Genomic DNA, 27,362 nt, shown 5'->3' on the forward strand with positions numbered 1-27,362 from the left:
CTCCTAACTTATATATGCTTCTTTCCACCTTAATATATTAACAACTAATACCACTCATCCACACATATTGTTCATCCATTCCCCAAATGTTATGGTGATATAAATACTCATTCTTAAAATAATAAATATAAACATTATATTCTCATTTCTAAAATAATAAAATTGAAAATTAAATAAACTAAGACATTTAAAAAAACACGCAATCATATAAATCAAAATTTATATAATTAATTCTAAAATTCAAACCAATATTTCAACCGATGTAAAATATAACTTTAAATATGTTAATTTCACTGATATTGTCAACATTTTAAATGAAAAATGAAGAAGAATCTATACCCATACTTCTCGTCCCTTCGGAACTAAATTGAAAATTAAATCAACTTTAGACATAAAAAGAAAATACGCAATCATATAAATTAAAATATATACGATTAATTCTAAAATTCAAACCAATATTTCAACGGATGTAAAATCTAACTTTAAATATGTTAATTTCACTGATATTGTCAACCTTTTAAATGAAAAATGAAGAACAATCTATACCCATACTTCTCGTCCCTTCGGAACTCTGCCATTTTGCTCGCCACGGCAATTACAAACTGTCGGTTTCCCGTCTTGTGACGACTCCTTTATCGGCGTCCACATGCTGAGCGAGCCAATACTCTTGGCGTTGGGGTGGTATTGTTCGAAAATTTCCAGTCATTTCCGCATATACACATAATATATATACCAAGCAGCAACACACAGGGTACATGAACCATATCAGAGCATTCTATTGATTTGGGTTTTTCAGTTCTTCATCTGCATATTCATTGGAATAATCAGGCAACAAAGATGGAAGGTGAAATTCGGCATGAGCAGATACTGGATAGGTCCGAACCAACAAAAATTGTTAGTTCAAATGAATCCCGATACGGGTTTCGGTCTGTCATAGCGCTAATCATGTGGCTGGGAACTATACATTTGGATGCAATTCTCGTTCTTCTGTCACTTATATTTCTTCCCAGCACATGGGCATTCCTGTATGCATTTTTCATTTCATTTCAACCCAAGTTGCATATGTATATGAAATTCTGTCCATTATCATAAATAATTTGATTTCTTGTTTAGATTTGTAAGGTACCTTGATTAAAAGTTGCTCTGTTCTTTTGCCGGCAGAAGTGATTTTTTGTTTTGGTTTTCTTTTATCTAATTTTTTTCAATTTTGGTTTGTTTTGTGGGGTGTGCGTTACAGAGTTCTGGGGTTACTCATAGTACTAATGGTGGTTCCAGTGGATGAAAACAGCAAGTGGGGGAATCGGTTAGCCAGGTATCAAGCGCAATTTATCATAATGCTTGCAACTGGATTAATAGATTGGTTATGGCTCATTTGAAAATTGTTAGGATTTTCATTGGTGTTTTGGATATTTTGTAACAATTTATGCCTGGACTACTTGTAAGTGGGTTCATTTTTTCCTGATTACTGAGTATAAAATCAACGAATTTGCCTGGGTTCAACACATACACGTGTTTTCTTTTGCCTTTAATTTTACGCTGGTGGGACTCAGGCTGCAACATAACATCATACTTGTGAGGCAGTCAAATGTTGATTGTGGTTTTGGAGGTCTGCATCAGCGCTTTATCCGTTTACAATTTCATTCATGGTTGTTCCATTGATCTAAGGCAGTTTGAAATTACTGTTCCCAAAATGATCCAACAAAGTTGTATCAAACATGGAGCGGTGAGCGGTAAAAGATCATTAGTTTTCTTCTGTTAGCCAATTGGACATGGAGTTGGAGATTGGCTTGTTATACTTTGTATTCTATTAGTCTAGTACTCTTTGGTATTTTTCCCATGTGTATGTTTCTTCCTTCTTCGATACATGTAAAGCAATTGTCATACCATGCCACTTACTAGGGAAGGCGAGGGATATTTAGTTTGCTTAGTTCTTCTTTTGAGAAGCGGTTGTGGTCTAACCAGAATTTATGGCGAACACAGGTTGCTGCTTGAAGAGCTTAGACACAATTTAGACAGTTGCAATTTTTATCTGATTTTGTAACAGACAAGTCCACCTGCTTAAGTTTTCAATGGGACCCGTAACCTACCAGGAGAATTCATACTCCTACATAGCCCTTCCTGCCCAGGGGAGGTTGGCATGAATGTTAAAAAAATTTGAAGATTTGTATTTACTTGTGCAATGAACCTTGCTTTATGCAGTTTAGTGAAAGTATTTACAAACAATATTGGGAGGTTAGCATGAATGCTAGAAAATTATGAAGATTTCTATTTACTTGTGCAGTTGACCTTGCTTTATGCAGCCCGAGGAAAGTATTTACAGACAATAATGGATAATAAATGTTGGTTTTATGATTCCATTTGTTCATAATTGGGTTTCATCTGAAACAATTTGCTAGTTAGTACAAAGGCAGCTGAAATAGATGGAACCATGGTGGATGAGCTTCAGAAGTGATCAATCGCCCAATTCTGAGCAAGAGGGAAGAATGTTAAAAAAATTGAAGATTTGTATTTACTTGTGCAATGAACCTTGCTTTATGCAGTTTAGTGAAAGTATTTACAAACACTAGTGGGAGGTTAGCATGAATGTTAGAAAATTATGAAGATTTCTATTTACTTGTGCAGTTGACCTTGCTTTATGCAGCCCGAGGAAAGTATTTACAGACAATAATGGATAATAAATGTTGGTTTTATGATGCCATTTGTTCATAATTGGGTTTCTTCTGAAACAATTTGCTAGTTAGTACAAAGGCAGCTGAAATAGATGGAACCATGGTGGATGAGCTTCAGAAGTGATCAATCGCCCAATTCTGAGCAAGAGGGAGGAATGTTAAAAAAATTGAAGATTTGTATTTACTTGTGCAATGAACCTTGCTTTATGCAGTTTAGTGAAAGTATTTACAAACAATATTGGGAGGTTAGCATGAATGTTAGAAAATTATGAAGATTTCTATTTACTTGTGCAGTTGACCTTGCTTTATGCAGCCCGAGGAAAGTATTTACAGACAATAATGGATAATAAATGTTGGTTTTATGATGCCATTTGTTCATAATTGGATTTCATCTGAAACAATTTGCTAGTTAGTACAAAGGCAGCTGAAATAGATGGAACCATGGTGGATGAGCTTCGGAAGTGATCAACCGCCCAATTCTGAGCAAGAGGGAGGAATGTTTGCTGATTGGGTCAAGGCTATTCAGTGTTGCATGTGAAAGTGAAACTAATTTTAGAAGTACGCATCATTTTTTTCCCAAGGGAAACCCAAACTCGAGGGAAACCCAATGGATACTTCTCGACATATGTGCGTGACATCCCTAGTTAACCCGTCAGTGTAGACTAGTGCGTGTAACCCAAAAGGATTTCAACTGAGCACCTGTTGGCACAGGACTAGCCAAATGCCAAACAATATTGGCGGCAACCAGTTGAGCTAACTCCTTGAGTTTTGAAGTATGCACCATCTATTACAACATAGAATAATATGGTTAGATCATTGAGATAGATAATTTTTTTGTTTTAGATTGGAAGAAAAGCATAAAACTCAAGGTTAGAAGTGGAAATGTTTTTGTGTCAGAATCTTATGCCCATAGTTGGAAAATCTTCTGGGTCGTCTGAGTATTCCCAAGTCCCTATAACGAAGCTGAGTTTGACTTTCTACTCTCAAGTCAAATTCTAGTGATGAGTGAGACCAGCAGGTACTCCAGAGTTACAACTTGACCGGGAACTAACTTGCAGGTTATTTGCTGCCTGGGAGTCCAAGTTCCGGTTATTGGCTGCCCAGTAGTTCAAACTTCAACTCATGGGTTATTCACTCTCTGGGTGTCCAGGTCATCCACAGATGGGAAAATGTGCCAGCGTCAAATAGAAATGCCTAAAAGGAAAAGACAAAGCTTCATTTTCAATGATTCTGCTGCTGAATTTTGCCAAGCATAGGAAGGGTAGGCATGTGAATGGAAAACATGTATGGAAGGGGTTTTTCTTTTTCCAAGGAAAACATTTTGGGGAAACCAAAGAATTATACTGAAATTAGCATTTTTTAATCTTTGAAAGTTGAAAACATGCAGAAAAATGAACATCTCAAATAATGCATCTATGTGACTTTGGTGTTTGTTCCTTAATCTGAGAGAATTGTCCAAAGATTTTGTGAATCACTTTGATGGATCTTGAAATGTTCATTTACATTTTGACTGCCTGCCAAAATAGCTTGATTTATTTTAGATTTAGCATAAGGTCTTGGTGCTGCACAGACTGTAAGTTGTGGCACTGTGGAAGACAGACTAATGATTAAAGATCTGTAAAAACTATTACCAGCAAATCAAACTCTCTTTTCAAATAACTTATGCATTTTACTGTTCTTCCTAAATTTGTTTTCAAGATTACGTCTTATGGGACATGGAATGACATATGGAATTACATATACGAAAAAGATTTAGTTAGTGCCTTGTCTATCTACAATAGCCTCCGATATATATTGACAAAATAGAAAAGTAAGAACTTCTAACTTCCACATATGCTGGTAACTTCATTCTGTTCTCTTGGCTTTTTTGTCAATCTGATGTTGCTTGGGTATCAATAATTATAAATTTGCAGGTTTATATGCTACTATGCTGCTGGTTACTTTCCTGTTACTTTGATAGTAGAGGATATGAAGGCTTTCGATTCCAACCGATCCTATGGTATGTACTCTCAAGCTGCTTGTTGGGTTTCTATTCAAATAGGAATTCCATGCTTTTAGAAGTCACTACCACCTACAAGGATATGTTTAGGCTAATATTTAGTTTTAAATTCTTCACTAGAGAACTTGTGGGAAAATTTTGCAAGTTAGAAAATGGGGTTTGTTTGAAATCTAATGTTTTTAAAGGTTTTAATTTAGATTACTTGCCCATTTTCTGTATACACTGATTCAAAAGCAATTAAAAATTATAATATTTTTCATGCATTTGTTTGATCTTATTAAGTTCTTGGTATGAGCCTTATGAATGTTCTATGCCTGTGGAAGATATCATTCCTCGAAGTTATAGCTGTTGACCTCATGCTCCTTAACAAATTTTGTCATTCTTTCAGTCAAAGGCTTTAATGTAGGACATAGGTATTTGATTCTCTGAATCCACTGTGATATCACATTGAGCCTTAGACATGTGCTGGAAGGTCTAACTTATTGGCTCAGTAACCAACTTCCAACCGGGATGTTAAATGTGTCTTTTGGGCAATTTATTATCTTTGTGCAATTTTTGCATTAATTTAAGGAAGAGCAAATGTAAATGACTAATACTACTTTTAGGTCTTGGAAGGTTCTGAACCAAGTGAAAGCACTTCTCAACTTGGTGTCGAAGCTGCTTAAGTAGTTTCTCTATTATCTCCATCACTGCATTTATTCAGTCACGCACTACAAACCTCTCTTTGGATTCCTGTAATATCACTAGTGCAACTTTTCTGCTGCCTTTTTTACAAACCCTCCACGTTCTATAATAAACAGAGATAAAATTAATACATTAAACAAATTTGAACAGTGTATCAACTTTCGAGGCACAGTATCCAGTTATGCTGAATAACAGGCACAAATGTGACAAATCATCAATTTTGTCTTTATTTGCTGTCTAGCTAAGTTGCATGAAATGCCGAAACATTTCAGAGTTTCCAAAATGGGTATGTTTAGAAATGTCACCTCCCAAAAATGGAAATGTCGACCGAAATGTCAGCTGAAACATCATATATGTCTAGATATATATAAAAAATGTTATTAATAAGTGAATAACACATTATCTTGCATGAAAAAAGGTAATAAGACCCATAGATGACAATTTATAAGGAAATGCAAGTCTATTAACTCTCATACATGATCACATGATGGTCAAGTTTTGGTATAGTTTCAGCCGAGTTTCGGGTATGGTTACGGCCCGAAACGCTGGGTTCCTAGAAGTTTCATGCAACATAGCTGTCTAGTCATTTGCTTGAAATAGGAAGATAGTAAGAAGAGGAGTTTGATATGAGTCTTGTTGTAGTTTGTCTTCCCAATATTTTGTATGGGTGAAAATATTTTGTTTTCTAAGATGGACTTTTGTCTGCAGTGTTTGCTGTAGAACCACATTCAGTTTTACCAATTGGCATTCTAGCCCTGTGCAATCATACTGGCTATATGCCCCTGCCTAGGATCAAGGCTCTTGCAAGTAGTGCTGTAAGTACTAATACTAACAAGATCACATGAAGTTAAACTATCAGCATTATGTTTTGGTAACTTTCTTAATCATAATGAAATTTTGTTAGAAATTGTGAGGGATGGATGAGACTGTCATGTAGAACACTATGGATGTACTCTGATTCATGATTTTTTGATTTGTTTGGTTAGATCTTCTACACACCACTCTTACGTCATATATGGTCTTGGTTGGGATTGGTGGCTGCTTCTCGGAAGAACTTTATTAAGTATCTGACCTCTGGTTTTAGTTGCATTGTTATTCCTGGTGGTGTTCGAGAAATATTTTATATGGAGTATGGTACAGAGGTCAGTTCTTCTCCACTGTCTGTGTAAATACTAAATGTTCATTTTATGGTAATGATTCTGAGGTTCTATTTTTATTGAATGAGAAATGCTCTCTTTTGTCTTTGTGAAACAGACAATAGATCAATAGGGAGAAACATGAGAGCTAGTGGGAACTTAGAAGCACTGGTTTAGAGAGAAATATCACTTAGGCACTATGCAAATGTATCATGTTCTTCAAGGAAATAGTATATGAATAGGTGAACTTACTTTAAAATTACTACCTTTTCACAGGTTGCTTTTTTGAGAAAGAGGCATGGATTTGTCCGTGTGGCTATTGAAACTGGCTGTCCCTTAGTCCCTGTGTTTTGCTTTGGTCAGGTTGGTGAACGTGAGAATCATTTATTTAAATTATTGAAGTTGTTTCCTTGAGATATCTCATTCAATTTTCAAAATTTCTTTTTTCTTTGTTTCTAATGTTTATTATTAGTATATAATGATACCTTACTATGCCACAACCTTTGTATTTTTTGACACCTTAGGTTTTAGCCTTTTACTAATTTTCCTTGTTCTTACTTGATATTTTATTCAGACTGAGGCATACAGATGGTGGAGACCAAGAGGAGAGCTATACAATCATCTTGCACGGGCTATTCGGTTCACGCCATTAGTATTTTGGGGAAAATTTGGGTAGTCATATTGGCCCTTCCTTTTGGTTTTCTGTCGATTTTATTTAATGACAATATTGTATGTTCCTTTGCCTTTTTTCTTGTGCTTCAGCACTGAAATATTTTCTCCTTTTATGTTGCTAGTAGTGTTTCTGGTTTAGCTGCTTGAAATTTGAAATATGGACTGTAGGGAAATTGCAAAGTTTAAAGGTGTATTTAGTTGTTTTTTTATTAAAGCTTCCTTTGACTACTACTGAATCAAAATATGGACAAGGCACTTTATAAAAAAATGTGGGCTGCATTAAGCAGCTGCCGGGAGCTAAGAGACCCTGAAGCCTAGATATCTAGATAACTTACAAGCCAAAAAATAACAAATGCCAGATAGGCCACATGTATAGTACAAACTTTAAAACGAAATATATTGAAATTAAAGTAGGGCCAGCTGGCCCACTCAAGTTGTCAAGTCATGCAATAGTAGGAATCATTACTATTGGGCAGAGGATCTTCTTTGTCATTTGGGGGTGGCCCCCAACCTTGAACAGTGGACCTAAGACCAGTGATAATGGGTTCCCAAACATCATCTCATTGATTGGGTTTGGGAGGCTTCTCATCCTTGGAGACAGCGAGATCCAGGCAACAAAACTTTTCATTTTGGGAGGGACATGGAGGATTTAGCTATGGTGACTTTCGCAATGCTCCCAAAATGCATGGCCAGTTCAGTCTCAAAGGTGACCTTTAGACCAAAGAGACCGAGCAGAATGGGTAGGGTTAGTAAAGGGTTCCTTGCTCATGTTGCAAGGTGCACTACCTTAAAACTTTAGAGGTTGGCATAGATACCCAATCTCTATCTCCACCTTGCAAACCTATACTTAGATCTGCAAATGGAGGTTTGAAACTTTGAACAAATTAGGAAGCCATCATCCCAGGTAAAGCATTTACTATTCTGACTTTGCTTAAACAGATGCTGATTTCTTCTTTTGCATACGCAAAAATGGATTTCAATTCCAATAATTTTCCATGTTGCATCAGTGTCAATGTTCCAAGGAAGTCTGTCTCCTAATAGGGTGGCTTTCTAAGAGACACAGTGTTAGTTTTACCTCTTGCTGCTGATATGTTCTCCTTCAGCAGAGGTGTAGCAGGTTCTGCAGCAGCAGTACCTCAGTTCCTGTCCATAGCAGAGAGAGGCACACTGGCTGAGATCACATCAGTGTTGATGTTAATTTTAGGCAACAATGGTATGTTCTATGCTTTAGAGCAATTTTACTTCAATTTCTTTATTAGCCCAGTATCAATATTCAGATTAGCAATCACATCAACATGATAGTAAAATGCAGATAGAACATAAACATAAACAGTAGAAGACAAGAGGACACAAGATGTGGCACCAGCTAGGGACAAACCCCAATGTGGGGAAACCCTTGATCAAATCTTCTTTTAGTCTTCAATAGTTCAGCAGAGAGAGATAGTACAATTTACAAATCTGATAATTTATAACAGCAGCAAAAGAGCCCTAACCAGAAAAGTCAACGCTGGTCAACAGGGCAGATTTGACCCTCAGCAAATCGGTCAACTTTAGTCAACTTCGGCCTCCAAACAACAAGATAAAACAGCCCTCAAAACAATCAAATTCAGCCCAATCAAAGTTTGGTCAAACAGCCCACCTGCGGTCAGCCCTAGCTGCAGTCAACGCTGGTCAACAGTCAACGTTTAGCCTCGATTTCTGTGCCCAAAAATGCGGCCTGCCCAAACAGAGATAGCCCTCACAAAAAATGCAGTCAAAGGAGGTCAACACATGCTGGTCAACACTTGGTCAAACTGTCCAGAAATTTAGTCTCCTGAAATTTCGCTCTCCTGAAATTTCGGACGTGTGGAGAGAGAGAGGCCCAGAAATCCATACCCAATCTATGAGGAGAGAGAGAGAAAAGTGTGAAGATGAGTGTGTCCAAATGAGGCTAAGGTATCATGTATTTATAACAAACATTGAGGATGAATATATGTGACTGTTGGGCTTTTGAGCCTACATAAGTTTGTTGGCTGACCTTGACAATTTGTCCATAATCAAAATAAATTCATAACTTCATTTGTACATGTCAGAATCGGATGATCTTTAGATCAATTCTACACCTCTCGGAGAGAGGAATCCAAGAAAAATATTAGCTGTCATAAATAAGATGACCATGTGGAGTTTGGCCCTAGTTGCCAATTTTAATAGTTGAGGAGCAACAGGGCAGTTATGTAGACTCCTAACTGGAACCTGCAAAAAGGTTGTCATCCTCCCCGGCTGCCCCTAATCACACACACACAACTGATGAGAAAATCTAGAAAAATCCAAAATAACATAAAACCCATAACTTATGGTCAGTTGTTTTGGAAAATGATGTTGGAAGCTTTTGAAGTATATATGGATTTGAAGACGTCAAGGCTTGCCCAGAATGGGCCCCATATTGCACATATTCATATTTGAAATTAAAAAGGGCTTCAAGTGGAGAAAACATCACACTTTCAGCCTTTTCCATGTTGAAATAAACACTGAAACAACAATATAATTGGCCTTACAATGCGATAAGGCAGCCCTGAAAATTTTCATGACAACGCTCTGGAACTACCCCAAAGATGTCTTCAAGTTCCAGCACTCTAGTCTAGAGTTTTCTCCACCATGAATCATGAATGGAAAAGTGACGAGTCCTCTTTTATAGGCTCTCCTTGCAACTACCTTTTGGAAAAAAATAATACAAGCATGCCTTACAAACCCTCAATAGTAGGGCACTTCACTTCAATGGGTCAATTTCATTGATTTAGATGCTTTGATCAAGTCAAACATGCCACGTGTCATTCCTCCAAGTTGGGCACCCCTCTCGAAGAGTGGTTATGCTTTGAAAAGGGGCTGATCTAGGGGATTGTTCTGCTTCTTGTGCCAAGTGTCATTACCAATGTCTTTAGTCTTCCTTATTCTGAGGGCTTCCAATTATTTTATTGTTTTACCTATAATAAAAGCCAAAAAATAGGGACGTCCTATGTAAGAATGCCAACAAGGGGTCTATCTTGGATTCCCTCCTAACATGTAGGGCGCTACTCAAACAAAGTCATCATGCCTCCAAATATGTGAATTTTCCTTGAAAAATGTGAGCAATGCCCAAAATGACCTCCAATAGTCCAAACTGCATCAAATAATAGAGAAAGGTCCCCTCATAAACCAAGTCTTCTACCAAAAGGCTCTCTTAAGCCCCCCTTCAAATATAGCACTCAAGATCTCATACACATGAGTTGGTAACAATAGCCCATGGGGTAGATCTATGAAGACAACTACGAATTCATTAATCAACCTGCTATTCCCCTTTTTTGTTGGTTTTTGTTCCTGTACCTTGACATGCAAAGCTTTCCTGGAATTACATTGAAGGATGAAACACAAGTTGCTTTTAACTAGTTTTGTCATTTTGTTTGTGGAAATCAACTTGGTTGCATTATGTTACGACCTAATCATAGCTAGTATCCTCCTTCAAATTTCATGTACTCATCCAAATTCATTAGAAATTTGGTGAAGGACTTCAACCTCTACATTCATTACCACATCATTGTCAACCAAAGCCACGATGTAGATATCAAACTTAGTACATAGTTGTTGAGTTGTACTTTCAATGATTTAACCACTCATGTGCACTCCATCATAACATCATTGGCTACTGCTACTTGGAAATTTGGTTATGGATTGACTTTTGACTTCATTGATAATACTAACTTGGAATCTATAAAGTTATGGGTTCTGCCAAACTCCATAAGCACAACTAGAGTTCTCCCCTTGACCTTGCTCCTTACTTGCAGGGTTTGATATGTTGAAGTTTCTAAGTTTACTTAGTTTAGAAACCCTTCATGCACTTTTTCTAATTTATTCCTACCTACTTGTTATTTTTCTTTAACAAGTTATTTACAAAGTAAATATTGAAAATAAACCAGTGCATGCTCAACATATTATAGATCATCTACTAAAAGAAACAAGAACAAACACAGCACATGACACCATTATTTTTGGACCAATGTCCCCGGAAAAACCCAATGCGGGAAAACCGGTGCAGCTATTTGAGGGTTTTCTTATTAAGCAATATCAGAGTAAAATCTGGGTGCTGAAACTGGCCTACCCAACAGAGAATTTCCTTAGCAGCTATACCTCGAAGTTTGAGAGAAATCTCTTGGCTGAAACCTTGGAAAACGCTTCCGGCAGCTCCTCAGCACAAAACTGCTCTGCAACCCCAGCGTCTACCCAAACTGGACTGCGTCAGCCCCTCTCTGTCTCACATTGGCCCTGCGTCAGCCTTTCTAGGCTTGCGTTAGCCCTAGGAGGCATTGCGTCAGCTCTGGGAGCCTCTGTGTCAGTTGCGTTGGCCCCTCTGGTGCTCTGCGCAGCACTTGGTTGCCTCTGCGTGGCCTTGCGTGAGCCCTTGCTGGCTTTGCGTCACCTTCCGTGGCTGCTGCGTTGCTCTCCCGACACAATCTCTGCCTTTTTTGTTTCTCTGTACTCAATGCCCCTCAGCTGCTTTCCTGATCATTGATTCTATCTCTCTTAGCAAACCCTGCTCTAGAGAATAGAATAAATGATCATCTAGTGTACTTTCCAAGTGACCCTCAAGCCTCCTCTTATACTTTTCCTGTTGACATCTCAACGACCGAGATTAAGTCCCTAATCAACGTCCAAGATTAGATCTGGCTTGATCCATGTCTTTTGGACCACTCTAACACAGATTCATATTAATACACATTAATATTTTATTTTCCCTAAGTGTAGACTTAGGGACTCCATTAAAAATATTAATTATTTTAATATCTTCTGATCTGTTTAGAATCTGCCCAAACCCTCTCCACCAAATTTCGTGGCTAGAGCACATCCATTGCTACTCCAAATCAACACTCCCTCTTAGTGAGGACTGTGCTCTAGCAATACTCCTCACTGAGTATTACTCTGATCATCCGACATCAGTACTTGTGCTGATGCTAGGCCTTCCTGCCCAACATCCTCTGCACTGCTGCCTCCTGTACTGCTGCCCATGGTTCTGCCACTGCCACTACTGCATCTGTACGACAACTCCCTCTGCATCTGTGCTATTGCTGGTCCTTTCTCCTAGCACTGCATCCACATTGCACCTCCTCTCATCATGCTGCGCATTGCTGCACTGCAACTCAGTTATTGAGAAGTAAGTAACTAATCTCCCAACTGACCTCCCTGTTGGGCTAAAAACACCCACTGATGCTGAAGCTCCCTTTTTCGCTGACAAGTGCTCCCTCTCTGACCTCTGCGCTGCTGCAACAACTACCTGCATCCAGTGTCATAGGGTTCGTCGAACTTAAAGGTTGAGGTCTGAAATTTGGCAAATTCAAAAAAAATCTTAAGGTTCGTTTAGGTTCGGTTCCTGCTATGTGCATTATTATTATAACGACATTCATATTGTTATTACCCTAAGGTTTAGGTTCGAGAAGGTTCGGTTCCTGCTGCTGTGTCCTAACTTGGACAGTATTCCACATAATCGTCCCAATCTCCCAGTGAGCTTGTGCGCGATTTCCGAGTCATGGTTCAAATTTTTTTGCTAACGCGTTGACATTATTATAATTTTACAAGTATTATAATATATTGCAGTATCGAAATCTGCGTACATACATTATAATGTGTTAAAAGCATTATATTTTAAGGCGTCAACATTATTATAATTCTATAAGTATTACAATGAACTGTAGTATTGAACTCAACGTACATGTATTACAAGCAATACAATATGTTAACACATTACAATGTATTGAACTCAGCTTATATGAGGCATTACAATGGGCTAATGTATATTTATTATTATTATTATTATAATAAAGATAAGTTAACATAATTTAAAAATTATATATTTTTACAAGAATTATTTTTAATATATTTTAAATTATATTACATTAACGAAATTAGGGTAATGTTATTTTAAATATTATAAAATAATATAACTTATATTTATGGAAAATTATAAATTTATTTGATATAGTATATGATAAAAATTATAAATATATATTAATTATAAATGAATATAAATGATTTATGTAATTTTAATTATTATATGTATATTTTTAAAATTATATACATGAACGAACCTAATGGTGAACCTCATTTGAATCTCATCGAAAAATTTGAACTCGAATCGAACTTAATTGTAATCAAATTCGAGTTCGAACCCGAACCATGTGACATTGCCTGCATCTCGCACTGTTGCACACCTCTTTGTGCCGTCCTGCACTGGTGCAACACTCTTGTGCCTCTCGCATTGTTGCAGCATGCTAGCTCTATGTTGTCTCAGGACTCCTGCACTGTAGCTCTCGCTACTGCTCCATCCGCATCCGTCTTTACCCACTCAGCCAGTCCTGCTACTCCTCGTCGGGGCTTCCATAGCAAAGTCTAATCCAAGAGGTTGGGTACCTCAAGGATCTTGCCCCTCATCGCCTGTAGTCCGCCTGACTACAGCTCGATGTCTCCCCACTTCCGCTCAAGTGGCGCGTGTGCACTCATGGCACAATCATCGTCTGTCAAAACTTCCTTCTCTGTCCGTGTTGGCACTGCCTTAGTCTCAAAAGACTCTCCCTTACTCTTCTTCCTTGGGCACTAGGTCGCATAATGACCCATCTCCCCACAGTGGAAGCACTTGATCTTGGAGAGATCTTTCTTCTTCCGCTTCTTCTGCTTTCCCTCAGATGCTAGGGACACATCCTCCTCCTCCTCCTTAACCTTGATCCCTTTGCTGTTGCTACATGTCATCGATTGCCGTCTGATCTCTTCCTGGCGAAGCGCTGCCCACATCTCGTCCCAAGGTAGGAGAGTCCCTTTGCCCAAGATACTCTGGACAAACACTTCCCAATCTTCTGAGACAACATTCAGGGTTGTCCTCACCATAAGCTCCTGATTTGGTGTCGCTGCTATAGTATTCAACTGGTCTCGGAGTTCATCCAGTCCTCTGAGGAAGGTGTCAATCGATTGACCCTTCTTCATCTAATACAACTTCATCTGGTTCTCGAGCAACATTCTTCTCTGCACAGAAGTATGCTGGTACAGGTTCTTGAGAGCCTCCCACATCTCAATTGTCGTTTCCTTCTCTGTTATATGTGGTACCACATGATCCTTGACCCTGTCAAGGATAATGCACTTGGCCCTCGCCATCGCCTCTTCGTACTTGTCGTTATCATTGGGGTCGACTGGGATAGCTATAACCTTCAAGGCGAAGTTCTTGACACGATTCCTGTCAAGCACTCATAAGATTCTGGCCTTTCAGACTGTGAAGTTCGATGCTCCGTCTAGTCTATCCTGGTCTCTTACCCCGTGAAGTGCCATGACGCTCCTCTACTTCCCTCCTGGAAGTTCTCTGTTCGACTCCTCCGAGTCTCTACTTCTCGTCTGGAAGTTCTCTTCTTGACTCCCTCTGAGTCCTGATTTTCCTCTTGGAGATCCTTCTACCGCTTGTCGAGATGCCCCTACTCTGATCGTTTTGTGCAACTGCACTGCTGATCCAGGTTCCTTGGCTAGAAACGCTCGGCAACAACTCCTCTGGCTATGCTTTGTCAGGTACTGTTCTAACTACAGTACCTCACCAGCTCCACTTTGCAATATTCCTATAGCCTTCTAGACCCCAACAACTGCCTCTCTGTGAACTGCGTCAACCCCTCTCTGCCTCACGCTGGCTTTGCGTCACCCCGGATGGGTCTGCATCAGCCCTGGGATGCCCTGTGTCAGCCTTATGGCCCTCTACGTCAGCAACACTGGCCTCTCTGAGGCTCTACGCAGTTCTTGGCTTCTTCTGCGTGGCTCTGGCTGGCTCTGCATCACACTTCCTTGGCTTCTGCGCTGCTAGAAACAACTTCTGTCACCTCGGGACAACTGTTTTCTGCTGCTATTGCTCCGCTTGGCTGATGTCTTTTAGTCCTCCTGTGATCTGCAATCACGCTTCGATACCATGTTGAAGTTTCTAAGTTTACTTAGTTTAGAAACCCTTCATGCACTTTTTCTGATTTATTCCTACCTACTTGTTATTTTTTCTTTAACAAGTTATTTACAAAGTAAATACTGAAAATAAACACCAGTGCATGCTCAACATATTACAGATCAGCAACTAAAAGAAACAAGAACAAACACACCACATGACACCATTATTTTTGGACCAATGTCCCCGAAAAAACCCAATGCGGGAAAACCGATGCAGCTATCTGAGGGTTTTCTTATTAAGCAATATTAGAGTACAATTTGGGTGCCGAAACTGGCCTACCCAACAGAGAATTTCCTTAGCAGCTATACCTCACAGTTTGAGAGAAATCCCCTGGTTGAAACCCCTGAAAACCCTTTCGGCAGCTCCTCAGCACAAAACTGCTCTGCAACCCCAGCGTCTACCCAAACTGGATTATGTCAGCCCCTCTCTATCTCACGTTGGCCCTGCGCTAGCCTTTCTAGGTCTGCGTCAGCCCTAGGAGGCCCTGTGTTAGCTCTGGGAACCTCTCCGTCAGCTGCGTTGGCCCCTCTGGTGCTCTGCGCAACACTTGGCTGCCTCTGCGTGGCCTTGTGTGAGCCCTTGCTGACTCTGCATCACCTTCCTTGGTTGTTGTGTTGCTCTCCCGACACAATCTCTGCCTTCTCTGTTTCTCTGTACTCAATGCCCCTCCGCTGCTCTCCCGATAACTTATTTTATCTCTCTTAGCAAACCCGCTCTAGAGAATAGAATGACTGATCATCTAGTATACTCTCTAAGTGACCCTCAAGCCTCCTCTTATACTTTTCTTGTTGACATTTCAATGACCGAGATTAAGTCTCTAATCAACGGCTAAGATTAGATCTGGTTTGATCCATGTCTTTTGGACCACTTTAACACAGATTCATATTAATACACATTAATATTTTATTTTCCCTAAGTTTAGACTTAGGGACTCCATTAAAAATATTAATTATTTTAATATCTCTTGATCTGTTTAGAATTTGCCCAAACCCTTTTTGGGTATGGGAGATCTCATGTGCCCCAACCTCTCCACCAAATTTCATGGCTAGAGTACATCCGATGCTACCCCAAATCAACATGATATTGGGTCACCCCATGTATGGAAATGAAGGAAACTATTGGAATCTCTTGTTGATCTTTGTTCTCCGTGTGAGTAATTTATTCCTCGTCCTTTGTTATCTACTCTGGCAATCATGTGGGTCTTTCGAGGGGACTAGCACTTGTGTGCAACAATATACATAGCAACTAAACTTGGAGGAGAAATATTTTCTATATGTAGGCTAGCTTGGTGAAACTCTTTAGAGTAGTAGGTCATAGGGCCTTGTTGCTTCGTATTTTCAAAGGGTGAGAAGTAGTCTTCTTGGATGTAAGCTTGAAAGTTCAGATAAAAAGCAGTGACATATTCATCTCGAGTAGTAATTTCATGTTGATCACCTTCATGTTCCTTCATTTTCCACCAATAAAATGCAGGTCCTTCTAGTGTAGGGTTGCAAATTGGATTTTCTAATAGTCCTCCATAGGATTTAATTGAAAGACATGTAACAACATACAAATCCAAACCGTTGGTTTAGTCTTTTCATTGACTACATCAAACTTGGGAATGGTAATCCTCTCAAGTAGTGGTTGGTTGATTAATATGATTTCCTTTTGAATTATCTTGATTTCGATGACTCCCATGTTAGGCCTTCCTCCAATTAATGTTTCCTACAAAGAATTTCAATTTATTATCATGTTGGTTAGCGTTTTTCTTCAATCTTTGGGTCTCTGTTGATCTTCTTCCTCAATACTACTTCTTTCTTCCCTTCCCTTTTGCTCATTGCCAAAATTAATATATAAAGGGCTCAATTCACTTGTTTCACGATGTCTCTCATTCCATCCAAGGGAATCCTTATGGCTTCTTTCACTAATAATTCAATCTTTGGCTTTCTAATTATCTTCCCCATGAGATGCTGAAAAAGAAGCCATAGTTGGTGACTGCCCATGAAACCAAGAAAGTGGCTTTGATACAATTGTTATGAACCAAACAATTAGAAGCTGATTTTTTGTTTTTAAAGAAATTTGAACAGTGATAAGTGTTAAATCTCCTAATACCAACCCAGATTTATTTACCTACAACAATTCTCCATCATTCATTAATCTAGGAAATCAAAGTTTTCAACTCACAAAAAATTACAAGGAAAAATACATTCACTGGAACTTTTAACTTTGCCCAAATACGATGAATTTGGCCCAAGGAATTCAGCCTCTATGAAATCAACCTTTGAAGGAACTCGGCTTGGAGTATTCCGGCCCAACAAATTGCCAGCAAATTGACATTGCGCCTTCCCTTTGAGCTGCCATTGCGCCTTAGGAAATTCGGCCTTGGCAAATCAGTGTCTCCAATCAAATTGACCTCCTTCTCTCTTCAATAACTTGGCCCTCCAATCTCCAACAATTTGGCCTCTGGATACACCCTCGAATCCTCCTAAACATTTCCTCCTATGCACTTTAGTGTACTGAGCCACTCGCACTAGAGAAAATCACCTTCTCTTTTTGTGTCCCCTCTCGTGTGTCTTCACCTATTCCTTAGGCTTCTTTTTATAATCTTCATTAAGCCCAAATATTTAACCCTAATCTCCCTTACAGAAGACCTTGGAGATCAATGATTGAGATCATTTCTAAGTCACTTAAATAATTAAATTATTTATCCTTAGAAAATGACTTAATAGTCCACAATGATTAATTGACTTTAATTATTGCACTTTTCCTAAGATAGACTTATTCTGTGTAGCAAGCACCTAAAGAGGCAATAAATCATCTTCCACATGCTAAGACAACAACCCTATGTAGAAGACCTTCCAAAGCTACTATAAGCTTCAACAATAAGTGCTAACAACAACAACAACAGAAACAAAACAATAGTAATAATTGTAGCAGCAACAACAAATCCAGTACTAACAACAAAAAATTCCAACAATTTTCCAGCTGTGGATCTGATAGCATATTCTACAGCACTAGTAGCAGGAGAAAACTACAATAGCTACTAGTAACAATACTTGAATGGTCAAAGTCCTTAAGAGTAAAGTTAAAGAATATTTTGAGAAGGTATGGTAACCAACTTTGGCCAAATCCAAGGTACTATGGACACTGCTCTTGGCCCAAGTCTCTTCCAAAATACCTACATATCATACTCCACCTCCACCCCACCTGTTCCCGTCCCCCCAACAAAAGAAAAACTCTAATTCCTATGACTAATTTATAGCTGGTGATCCCACATGCTTTTAGAAAAGAGGAGTTACAATCCTCAATGAGTGATACTTATGAGTGGGAGTTACTAAGCACAAAATATACATGGAAAGAAAGAAAGATGCTCTTTTGTAATTATTATCATTAGCAAAGTAGGTTATTTCTAAACATTGTAACAAAATTGGTGCATGCTTACACCCCTCCAACAATTCATACACTTTGAAAACAAATTAATCATTAAGAATCGGGAAATGGTTTTGGCTGCACTGGGGGAAAGACTGGATGTTATTGGTAGATGAGGCATAAACTAAGTAACAACCATATAAATGCAACATTCTTTTGTAGCTTGGGGGAAAGACTATGGATGTTATTGGCAGATAACGCATAAACTAAGAACCATATAAAAGCAACATTCTTTTGTACCTTACTACTTGTTCTCACCTGAAATTTTCCTTGGGGAATTTAGTCCCAAAGGAACTGAATGAACAATTAGGGAAAGTGCCAATGTCACCTTGCATAGTCCCTTTCACTTTGGGCTAGTGCTTGCTAGACTTAGTGGGGAGTCCCTAGTGATTTGAAGTCTAAAATATTCAAATATGCCCTGCAAACAACTTCAAATCTGGAAAATATACTGGCTAAAGTCTCTGGAATTATGCAGATTTCTACCCCCAAATACTTGAGAACAGCAGGTAAAGTTCAGATTTACTAGCAATATTTTTAAATCAGCCCTCATCCCTTGTAAATCTGTAACAAAACTTATCCGTGGCCAAAGTTGTATTTCTGTGAGAAAAATCCTAAAAAAGTAGTGCAATAAATGTTTCTTTTTATTTATTGTCCAGACACCTTCTATCCAATGTGCATGGAATCAAAAGAGAAGGAAATTGATGAGGCATGTGTTACGCAAAGCGTATCAACATCAAGCCATTAAATTCATCGTAACAATGGGCTTAAAATTTAAATCTATCGATCCAAATGAATAACCCCTCTCTTATAGAATGAGAATGGAAATGCACAAAGTAATTTTCCAAGAATATCTCAAAACCCAAAAAGGAAACCCTAAAAGCATGCTAAATCAATGCAAAATAACTTCCTTGCTTAAGGTGGTCTTATCCTCACCCAAGCCCTAAAAAGTCAACTCGAGCAACATGCGACAACACATGAAGTTTGTCTTAGAAAAGCAACCAAAATTTCTAACTTGCTCTAACAAGTCAGACTCATGCAATAACAAGTCAACCTAGTATGCATGTTGACACTTGCTTGTTGGTCAAGCAACCTTTAAATATAAAAAATAGCTGTGTTTTTATCCTCAAAATAACACAAAAGAAACCTCAAAATACCTCCAAAGCTTGCATGATCCGATCTTCATAATTTAAGCATATGCCAAATATATCACCCATGGATAGATCCACCTAGTCTACATGACACAGTAACCTACACTAGTAGGTAAACATAACCCACTGCTTCATGTACAACTGATTCAACCTTCTGCTAAATTTTTTAGACAAGATGCGCTAATTTTGTACTTCTTCAATCTTTTGGGTTTTCTTCTCCATCAATACATGATCCCATCCTTGTATAGTGCTTTCTAAAATAGTAAGTCTAAAAATTGAATTTCCTTGAGCATCACCAAATGTTGGCTTTTACAGACACTCTCTCCTTTCAAAAATGGTTTCCAGAAACCTAACCAGTTTCCAAGAATAGTACGTTTCCAAAAATAGAATCCTTTCAAACATTGAAGAATACCTTTTTGGACAACCACCAGATGGGTAGTCAGAATTGCAACGATTGCTAAAGATAGTTTCTAAAAATTGAATCTTTCCCCAAAAAACAAATCTCAAAATCAAAAAGTAACCATTTGAAGAAATCACATTTCCATTCCTCCTCCAAGTGTTTAATGTAACATGTATGCATGGGAACCCTGCTAAAAGTAGAATTGAAGCATTGAATATGGTGTCCTCCTTGCTTTGAAATTCTCTAGAAGTAGAACTCAAGTCTCAGCTTGATCTCGAACACTAGAACCAAAAGATGTAGTCATTGAATGCACTGAAGCTTAACACTGGCTATGTTTAGGGAACATTTAGAGTTAACACTATGTAGATATATGTTCACCAATTGTATAGCCCCAATCAAATTTAGTTCATTGTACACATATGGCCAGTGAAAGCAAACATGTACTGATAGAGTTTTTGGTTATCCTTCTGTCCAAAGTCATCAGTCAGGAGGAAACAATGTCTTTATAAGTTGGGCTGAATTGTTGGTTTTAAATTTTGTTTTCCTACTAGGAGTGCGGAGATGATACTCTAGCCAGCAATTTATTTTTTTATAGGTGCAAGGGTGTTGGGAAATGTACTCATATAATAAATCCAAAAAGGAATAAGTTTTATGGTCTAGAAGATAAAGTGCACTTGTCAAAGCTTTTGGGTCAAAGTAGTGAAGAATTTGATCACTTGAAGGAATATTGATATAGTTCATGGGGTTGAAATAGTGAGAACATTGCTACACTAACACCTCCAGGAAAAATCTCGAGCATGTTAGTGACCTGAACCAGTCTATAATTCCAATTAATTCCTCCATAATTCCAAATTTCCACCCCCCCTCCCCTGTCTTTATAGGACTTTGATGCAGACATTGTTCATAGAAACTTTTGAACTATGTATTCATAATATATTATTATCTTTAGTATCTAACACTGATATTTGAAGATTTCCATTCCTAGTTACAGTGACTATTCAAAGCAGTGACTAAACAACTCCCTCTAGAACTTCTTTGTTCTTTCCAGAACATAAGATAGTAAATGCAAAAAATTCAGTAGCATTTTGTATGAATAAGCATTAACGTGCCTTAACTTCTCTAATCCTCCACTAAGGTTTGGGAGGGGTGACCTACTAGGTATCAGTTTCCCTTATTAAGTACCTATAATTGCAATGAGACTCCCACATGCTTTAACAAATCTTGTAGATCTCCAAGCAATTTTGTTTGAAACTGGAACAAGTAACCAACCAGAGAATTGGATGGTTAGGATGTTAACAGTTGGCATATCATTGATCAACAATTAATTAGGAAAATTTCAATGAGCTATGTTTCAAAACCCATGCCTTTTGGGTCCAAGTACATCTAAGTGTTGGCATCATGACAAGTGGTGCACATGTAGGAAAATCAACAATTCACAGGAAGAGTTTCTTTTCTAACTTGCGCCCAAACTTGAAAGAAATGTGGGAGGCATAGAGCGAAAGCAAAAGATTTAGATAAAATTTCATTGCAACCTCAACAAAGTGAACCTATGGTGGGGCACACACAAGAATGAACTGAGCTGAAGGAATATTCCGAATAAAGAGCTGTTTAACTCATCATTGATGGGATCCTCGATTTTCTAGAGGTCATCTGTGAAAAGGTGGGACCCTCCATTTTCCAAAGACCACTTGTCAAAAGGTTCTGGATTTACATTTCTAATCATCAAGCCATTGTGAGATATCTTTGCAATCCCTTGAGAACAGTGCTGGGGCCCACACAAGAATGAACTGAGCTGAAGGAATATTCCGAATAAAGAGCTGTTTAACTCATCATTGATGGGATCCTCGATTTTCTAGAGGTCATCTGTGAAAAGGTGGGACCCTCCATTTTCCAAAGACCACTTGTCAAAAGGTTCTGGATTTACATTTCTAATCATCAAGTCATTGTGAGATATCTTTGCAATCCCTTGAGAACAGTGCTCCTTCAAGAACTCAAGGACTAGGGATCTCAAAGGAGGTATTTGGCTTTTTGAGAGAAAAACCCCTCAAAATGTCAAGTTGATGGGGGGAGTCGTAATGGAGATTTGTAAACTCTAGCATCAAAATAGGGTCGAAACATTACAACCTGGACTACAAACTTTGCAGATTCAACAAGAATCATCAGTCAAAAAACTATTGTGACCATTTTAGATGCCAGACTTGTGAATGACCAATCCACTTTGGAGATTAAATGATAGACAATTCTTTTATAAAAGATACCCATACATGGGAGATGGTACCAAGCAAAGCTATGCTATATGTTTTTAACCATTATATTTGGTAATTTAAAGGATGGACTTGTTTTCTTTATGCCAAACACATATTCGAGTGGCTTTTTTGGTAAGATGTAAGAGTTTAAAATGTGTGTTAAATCTACCTCAAAATTTTCTAAATCAATAACAATGATTTTAGCAAATATTTTCAACAAGAAATAATCAATTTAAGGGATGAAGAACCCTATGGTGCGTCAATTGTATAGATGCCAATCTATCAAAAAATTTACATGCCTCATTGACACAAGGTGTGTGGTGGCTTGTACTCCAACGAGGGTTGGCAGTCTAATGTATTCTTTATAAAATTGGTGTGAGAGATGTTGCTTGCGTTATATGTGACAAGGATGAAATGATGGAACATCTTTTCTGGAGATGTGGGTTGCCAAGGTGTTTTGGTCATGATTGCCGGTTAAGTAGCACTTCTTCTTTACTGCCCTGTTGTCATGGAAACTTTCCCTTCTAGGAGACACTTGTATGATTAAGGATAGTGACAGAGCCTTGAGATAGCATGGTTGCTCGCTATTGGTGGTCTGCTTTGGAAGCATCGATGTAAAGTTACCTTTCAGGTGGATCCTTCCCCATTTAGCCCATGAGTTCAAGAGTTTTAAATGGAAATTGGCCTTGCTTGTGAAGGTGAAAATCAGTGTTTTTCTGTTGTGATGTTGAGTTTCCTCATAGTGTGCATGCGCATATGCTTGTCTTTTTTGCTTTTTAAAGACATGATTTTTGTTGAAATTTCTGTATATCAGTTTTATTGCAAATTCAGAAATTTCACCTCTCAACAGAGGTTTCCCAGATCTAATGCCTAAGAGATTTCATTGTTAGGGCTGATCTGAAATTAATTGCAGCAATGAACAGCAACAGATACTTCACTCCAGTCCAAATCACTAGGCAGCTCAAGAGAAAGATACCAAACAAGTGTACTTCAATTGCAACAAGTTACAACCCTTGGAGGACAATTTTTCATGTGTATAAGAGATCTGAAATAAGTTCAGAATTTAAAGCAGTAAACCTGCCCATCTTATCTTCATGGTATATGTTAAATCTCATAAGGATTTCAGCACTATGTTATGCCAAATCAGCATGAACAACAAGTGCTGGAAATTACCAAATCAAGAAGACAACACAAGCGGACAATCAAATCTCCAGGTACACAATAATTGGACAGCCTAAACACTTCATTTATATATACAAGATGAAGTATGTGTACATACTAACAATTCATTACACAATTTCAAGCTCTCTAAACCCTAGCCAGTGAAACCAAGAAAACCCTAGCAATGAACTCCACCTAGCTAGCAGTTATTCCTAATAGAAACTAGTTTCTTTTCCAAATATTCTCCTTAACTTCACTTGCATCCCACAAGTATACTTATTTATTCCATAAAGCAATATAAGCAACATTTCAAAAATAATATAATGACAATTTTATATATTTTAATTATATTTCTAATTATGTCAATTGGATCCAGTTTGAGTGGTTGAGAGGAATGTCATCCTAGCTACCTAGGTTTAATACCTGCAAATGACATGTTGAGCTCGTGATGAGCATATTTTTGACAAAGCTTCAAGCTTCTACAAAATATGGTTTACCTTATATACCATCTTTAAGATGAGGGAAAGTGTTCGGTGGGTTTCCTTCGTAAATGCAATATGAGAAACTTTTTTAATTTGTTTAATTTATATTTTTAATTAATGATACTTTATGACAAACTTATAAACATGTGTATTTTTTTTGGGTTAGGGTAAATTTTTTCTATTCATTGTGAGCCACAATCGCACCTTTATATTATCATAGTAAATGCTATTTCAATGCAAGCAGTGGGCACCACCACACTTGACCTACTTATGCACAAGATGAAGAATCTATGGCTTGCCTTTTTATACACAAAATCAAGTATCTATGCCTCAGGGTTTGAATTTGGGTCATTATTGTTGTGATACCTCGTCGCAAACAGTTCCACAATTTGACAAACATTTTACCTTTTTGTATAGGAGGGCACAACACTAGGACTTCTTGGGAAGTTCCGCATCCCAAACATTACACTAGCCCAAGCATTCTTACATATTGAGTTATGATGGGATCTAATTCATAAATTTTGGATATCATATTACCTACTTATACACAAGATTGAGGCTTTAATGTGGGCACTGCCACACTTGACCTACTTATACACAAGTTCAAGGATCTATGCCTCGGGGTTTGAATTTGGGTCATTATTGCTGTGATACCTCATTGCAAACACTAAACAACAATCTGACAAACATTTTATCATTTTTGTATAGGAGGGAACAACTAGGACTTCTTGGGAATTTCCGCATCCCAATGTTACACTAGCCTAAGCATATGCTTACATATTGAGTTGTGATGGGATCTAATTCATCAATTTTGATATCATACCATACCTGAGAAACACGTCTATGTTGTTTAATGTATAGTGTTAGTAATTTGACATGTATTATATAATTGTGTTAATTATTTGGCATGGCTCATATTTAAAAATTCGCAAGAATCAAGTACTATGTTGTAACTTAGGGCGCAAGTGTGATGTCAATTAGTAGAGTGTTTAATGAAGCAAATCCAATTCAGCTTGCCAAAATAACTTGAGATCTAAATCAAGTAGTTAAAGTTTGAAAAGAAACTCTTAAGATTTGCATTTTAAGTTATATAGTCAAGGGTCTTCAGGCTTGAGTTTCATGTCAATTCCTCAACATGGATAAGTACTGCTATATCCTTAAAATGCGATGTAAAAGATGGGGTTCAGAGCTCCCCATGGATCAAAAGCAATTACCTATAAAATAAAGTAATCCTTGAAATGCATGCTCCGTGATTGAGCTTGAGAACACAAATTTTCCTTCGGATTGAGTTCCTCGAAAATAAATGCTAAGATTCACATTATTATATAATATAGTGAAATGCTTGCAGGGCTCAGAGGCCCTTTGAGTATCTTGGCAATTACTGAACATTTGTAAGTATTAGTATATCCTAAAAATGCGTGCTCTATGACTTAGTTTAAGAAAAACAATGTCTCCTTCTGATTGTGTTCCTTTCTAACTATACCGTTTTCTTTCATCACAAACTGAACAATTTTTTTTTGGGGTGGGGAGTTGAACTAGTCATGTACAATTCCCTTCCACTTCATTGTAATGAAATGTAGGAAATGAAAGAAGAAATTTATCTAGCCAGTGCTTTGTTTTATGTGCTCTTGTAGGGTTCGATTCAATCATGAATGATGATAACATCTAGCAATAGCTGACAATAACAATACTCCCTATACTTGCATTTATATGTTGTTAAAAATCATAGACTTGGTCCTTTAGTTATTATAGTAAAACCTTATCTATGGTGCTTTCGAATTTCAGTTATGTTAATTATGGTGAGTGTACTGATTGTTCTTTTGTATCATCTACAGGTCTCCCATTCCTTATCGCCGACCACTGCAGGTTGTTGTGGGGAAACCTATTGAGGTTAAAAAGAATCCACAGCCTTCAAATGAAGAGGTATCTTTTAACTATCAGTAATTGGTCGATTTGAAATGTAGATAGTATACTGTTTTTTATGACAGAAGTGTTGATGGTATATTTTGTTTGAACAGGTGGTTGAAATTCACACAAAGTTCGTATCGGCGCTTCAGGACCTTTTTGAAAGGCACAAAGTGCCTGCTGGTTACAAAGATACTCATCTACAGGTCCTTTGAAACGTAAAGTTGTTTTTTATTTGATCTATGTAAAGACTAAAGACATCATACTTTTGCTAATCATATTTCTTGTTTTTTCCAAGTTTGTACAATTATTGAAATTCTTGTCGTTTCCTAGTTTGTACAAATGCTAAATTTATTTGGACATGTTGCAATGTAAAGATCTATGCAATTTGGCACTTGTGACCTAACATGAAGTCATGATTAGTCTGACAAATAATTTCAAAAGTCAAAACTTCATTTGTTTGTTGTAAACCTATTTATAAAGTATGTTTTTAACACAATGATGTGTTCCGAGAGATACGGGCATGTGTTCGAATTTCACAATGGTCAAAGTTGTTAGATGCATGTTGTAAATTTCACTCATTCTCCAGACTCTGTGGAGGCTGGTAGTGAGGATAAGTTGACTATTGTTAGAATGCAATTCTTGGGTTTGCTGCTTCATCGTGCAAAATTGCACCATTGCATCAATCAGTGCTATAAGAGATGCTATAGTGAAACTAAACCAAGCAGTCGCAATTAACTTTTACTCATGTTTGCTACTCCACTATGTATAGTTCCACCATTCAATGTTATAATAGATGCTACAATTTTAACTAAACCAAGCAGTGCCATACTAACATGTACTCATATCAAGCGATGCTAAGAGATAAATAAATATCGCCTTCAATGGAAGCTAATTATGTTCGAGGATATCACAATTGGCTGGTAGCGAGAACTAGGTTGACTATTGTTAGAATTGTGTTCTTGGGTTTGCTGCTCCACTGTGTAAAATTGCACCGTTTAAGAGATGCTAGTAGTGTAAATAAACCAAGCAGTGGCAACAAATATGTATTTCATATTTGCTAATCCAGTATGTATAATTGCACCAATCAATGCTATAATAGGTGCTACAAGTGTAACTAAACCAAGCAGTGCCATACTAAGATGTAGTCTATCAAGCAATGCCAAGAGATAGATAAATATTTTCTTCAATGAAAGATAATTAGGTGAGGATATATTTACAATTAAATCTATATAGTTCAAGGGAAAGTTGAAGATCTACTTTTTGTTGAAAGTTCATGGACTCACTAGATATTGGAACTTGATTTAGTTCCTTAAATCCTTCTTCATCAGGAAGCTCTGGGACAGATGTTGGCAGTCCTACTACGTGTTGGGCAGTTATTGTCATGTCATTGTAAATGCCTCTTTATTTAGTACCTTGTTTGAATTGTTTGGGGTAATTGCCTTATTACTTATCCTTGGTTTCGATGCTTCTAGGTAATTAT

General features: G+C 37.8%; 1 protein-coding gene across 1 annotated transcript; it reads left to right on the plus strand.

The window, feature by feature from the left end:
* The first annotated feature begins 541 nt into the window (after positions 1–541).
* Positions 542–26,378, plus strand: LOC149154627 (diacylglycerol O-acyltransferase 2D-like). The gene is made up of 9 exons (XM_089440268.1): positions 542–1,025; positions 1,238–1,312; positions 4,583–4,668; positions 6,061–6,167; positions 6,339–6,494; positions 6,765–6,851; positions 7,063–7,160; positions 25,810–25,897; positions 25,993–26,378. The coding sequence occupies exons 1-9, from the start codon at positions 838–840 to the stop codon at positions 26,092–26,094; spliced, it is 987 nt and encodes a 328-aa protein (XP_089296394.1). The 5' UTR covers positions 542–837; the 3' UTR covers positions 26,095–26,378.
* Positions 26,379–27,362: the final 984 nt, after the last annotated feature.

Source organism: Pinus tabuliformis, chromosome 9 (genome assembly GCF_031772625.1).
Source record: "Pinus tabuliformis cultivar Carrire ecotype Pingquan chromosome 9, CPIR1, whole genome shotgun sequence".
In the NCBI taxonomy this organism is placed as follows: Eukaryota; Viridiplantae; Streptophyta; class Pinopsida; order Pinales; family Pinaceae; genus Pinus; species Pinus tabuliformis.

Excerpts from the sequence above, each read along its gene's own strand:
- LOC149154627 (XM_089440268.1), top strand. The coding sequence starts at position 838 with ATGGAAGGTGAAATTCGGCATGAGCAGATACTGGATAGGTCCGAACCA. Across the intron at positions 6,168-6,338 it reads AGGCTCTTGCAAGTAGTGCT|ATCTTCTACACACCACTCTT; the intron begins GTAAGTACTAAT and ends TTGTTTGGTTAG. Across the intron at positions 6,852-7,062 it reads CTGTGTTTTGCTTTGGTCAG|ACTGAGGCATACAGATGGTG; the intron begins GTTGGTGAACGT and ends TATTTTATTCAG.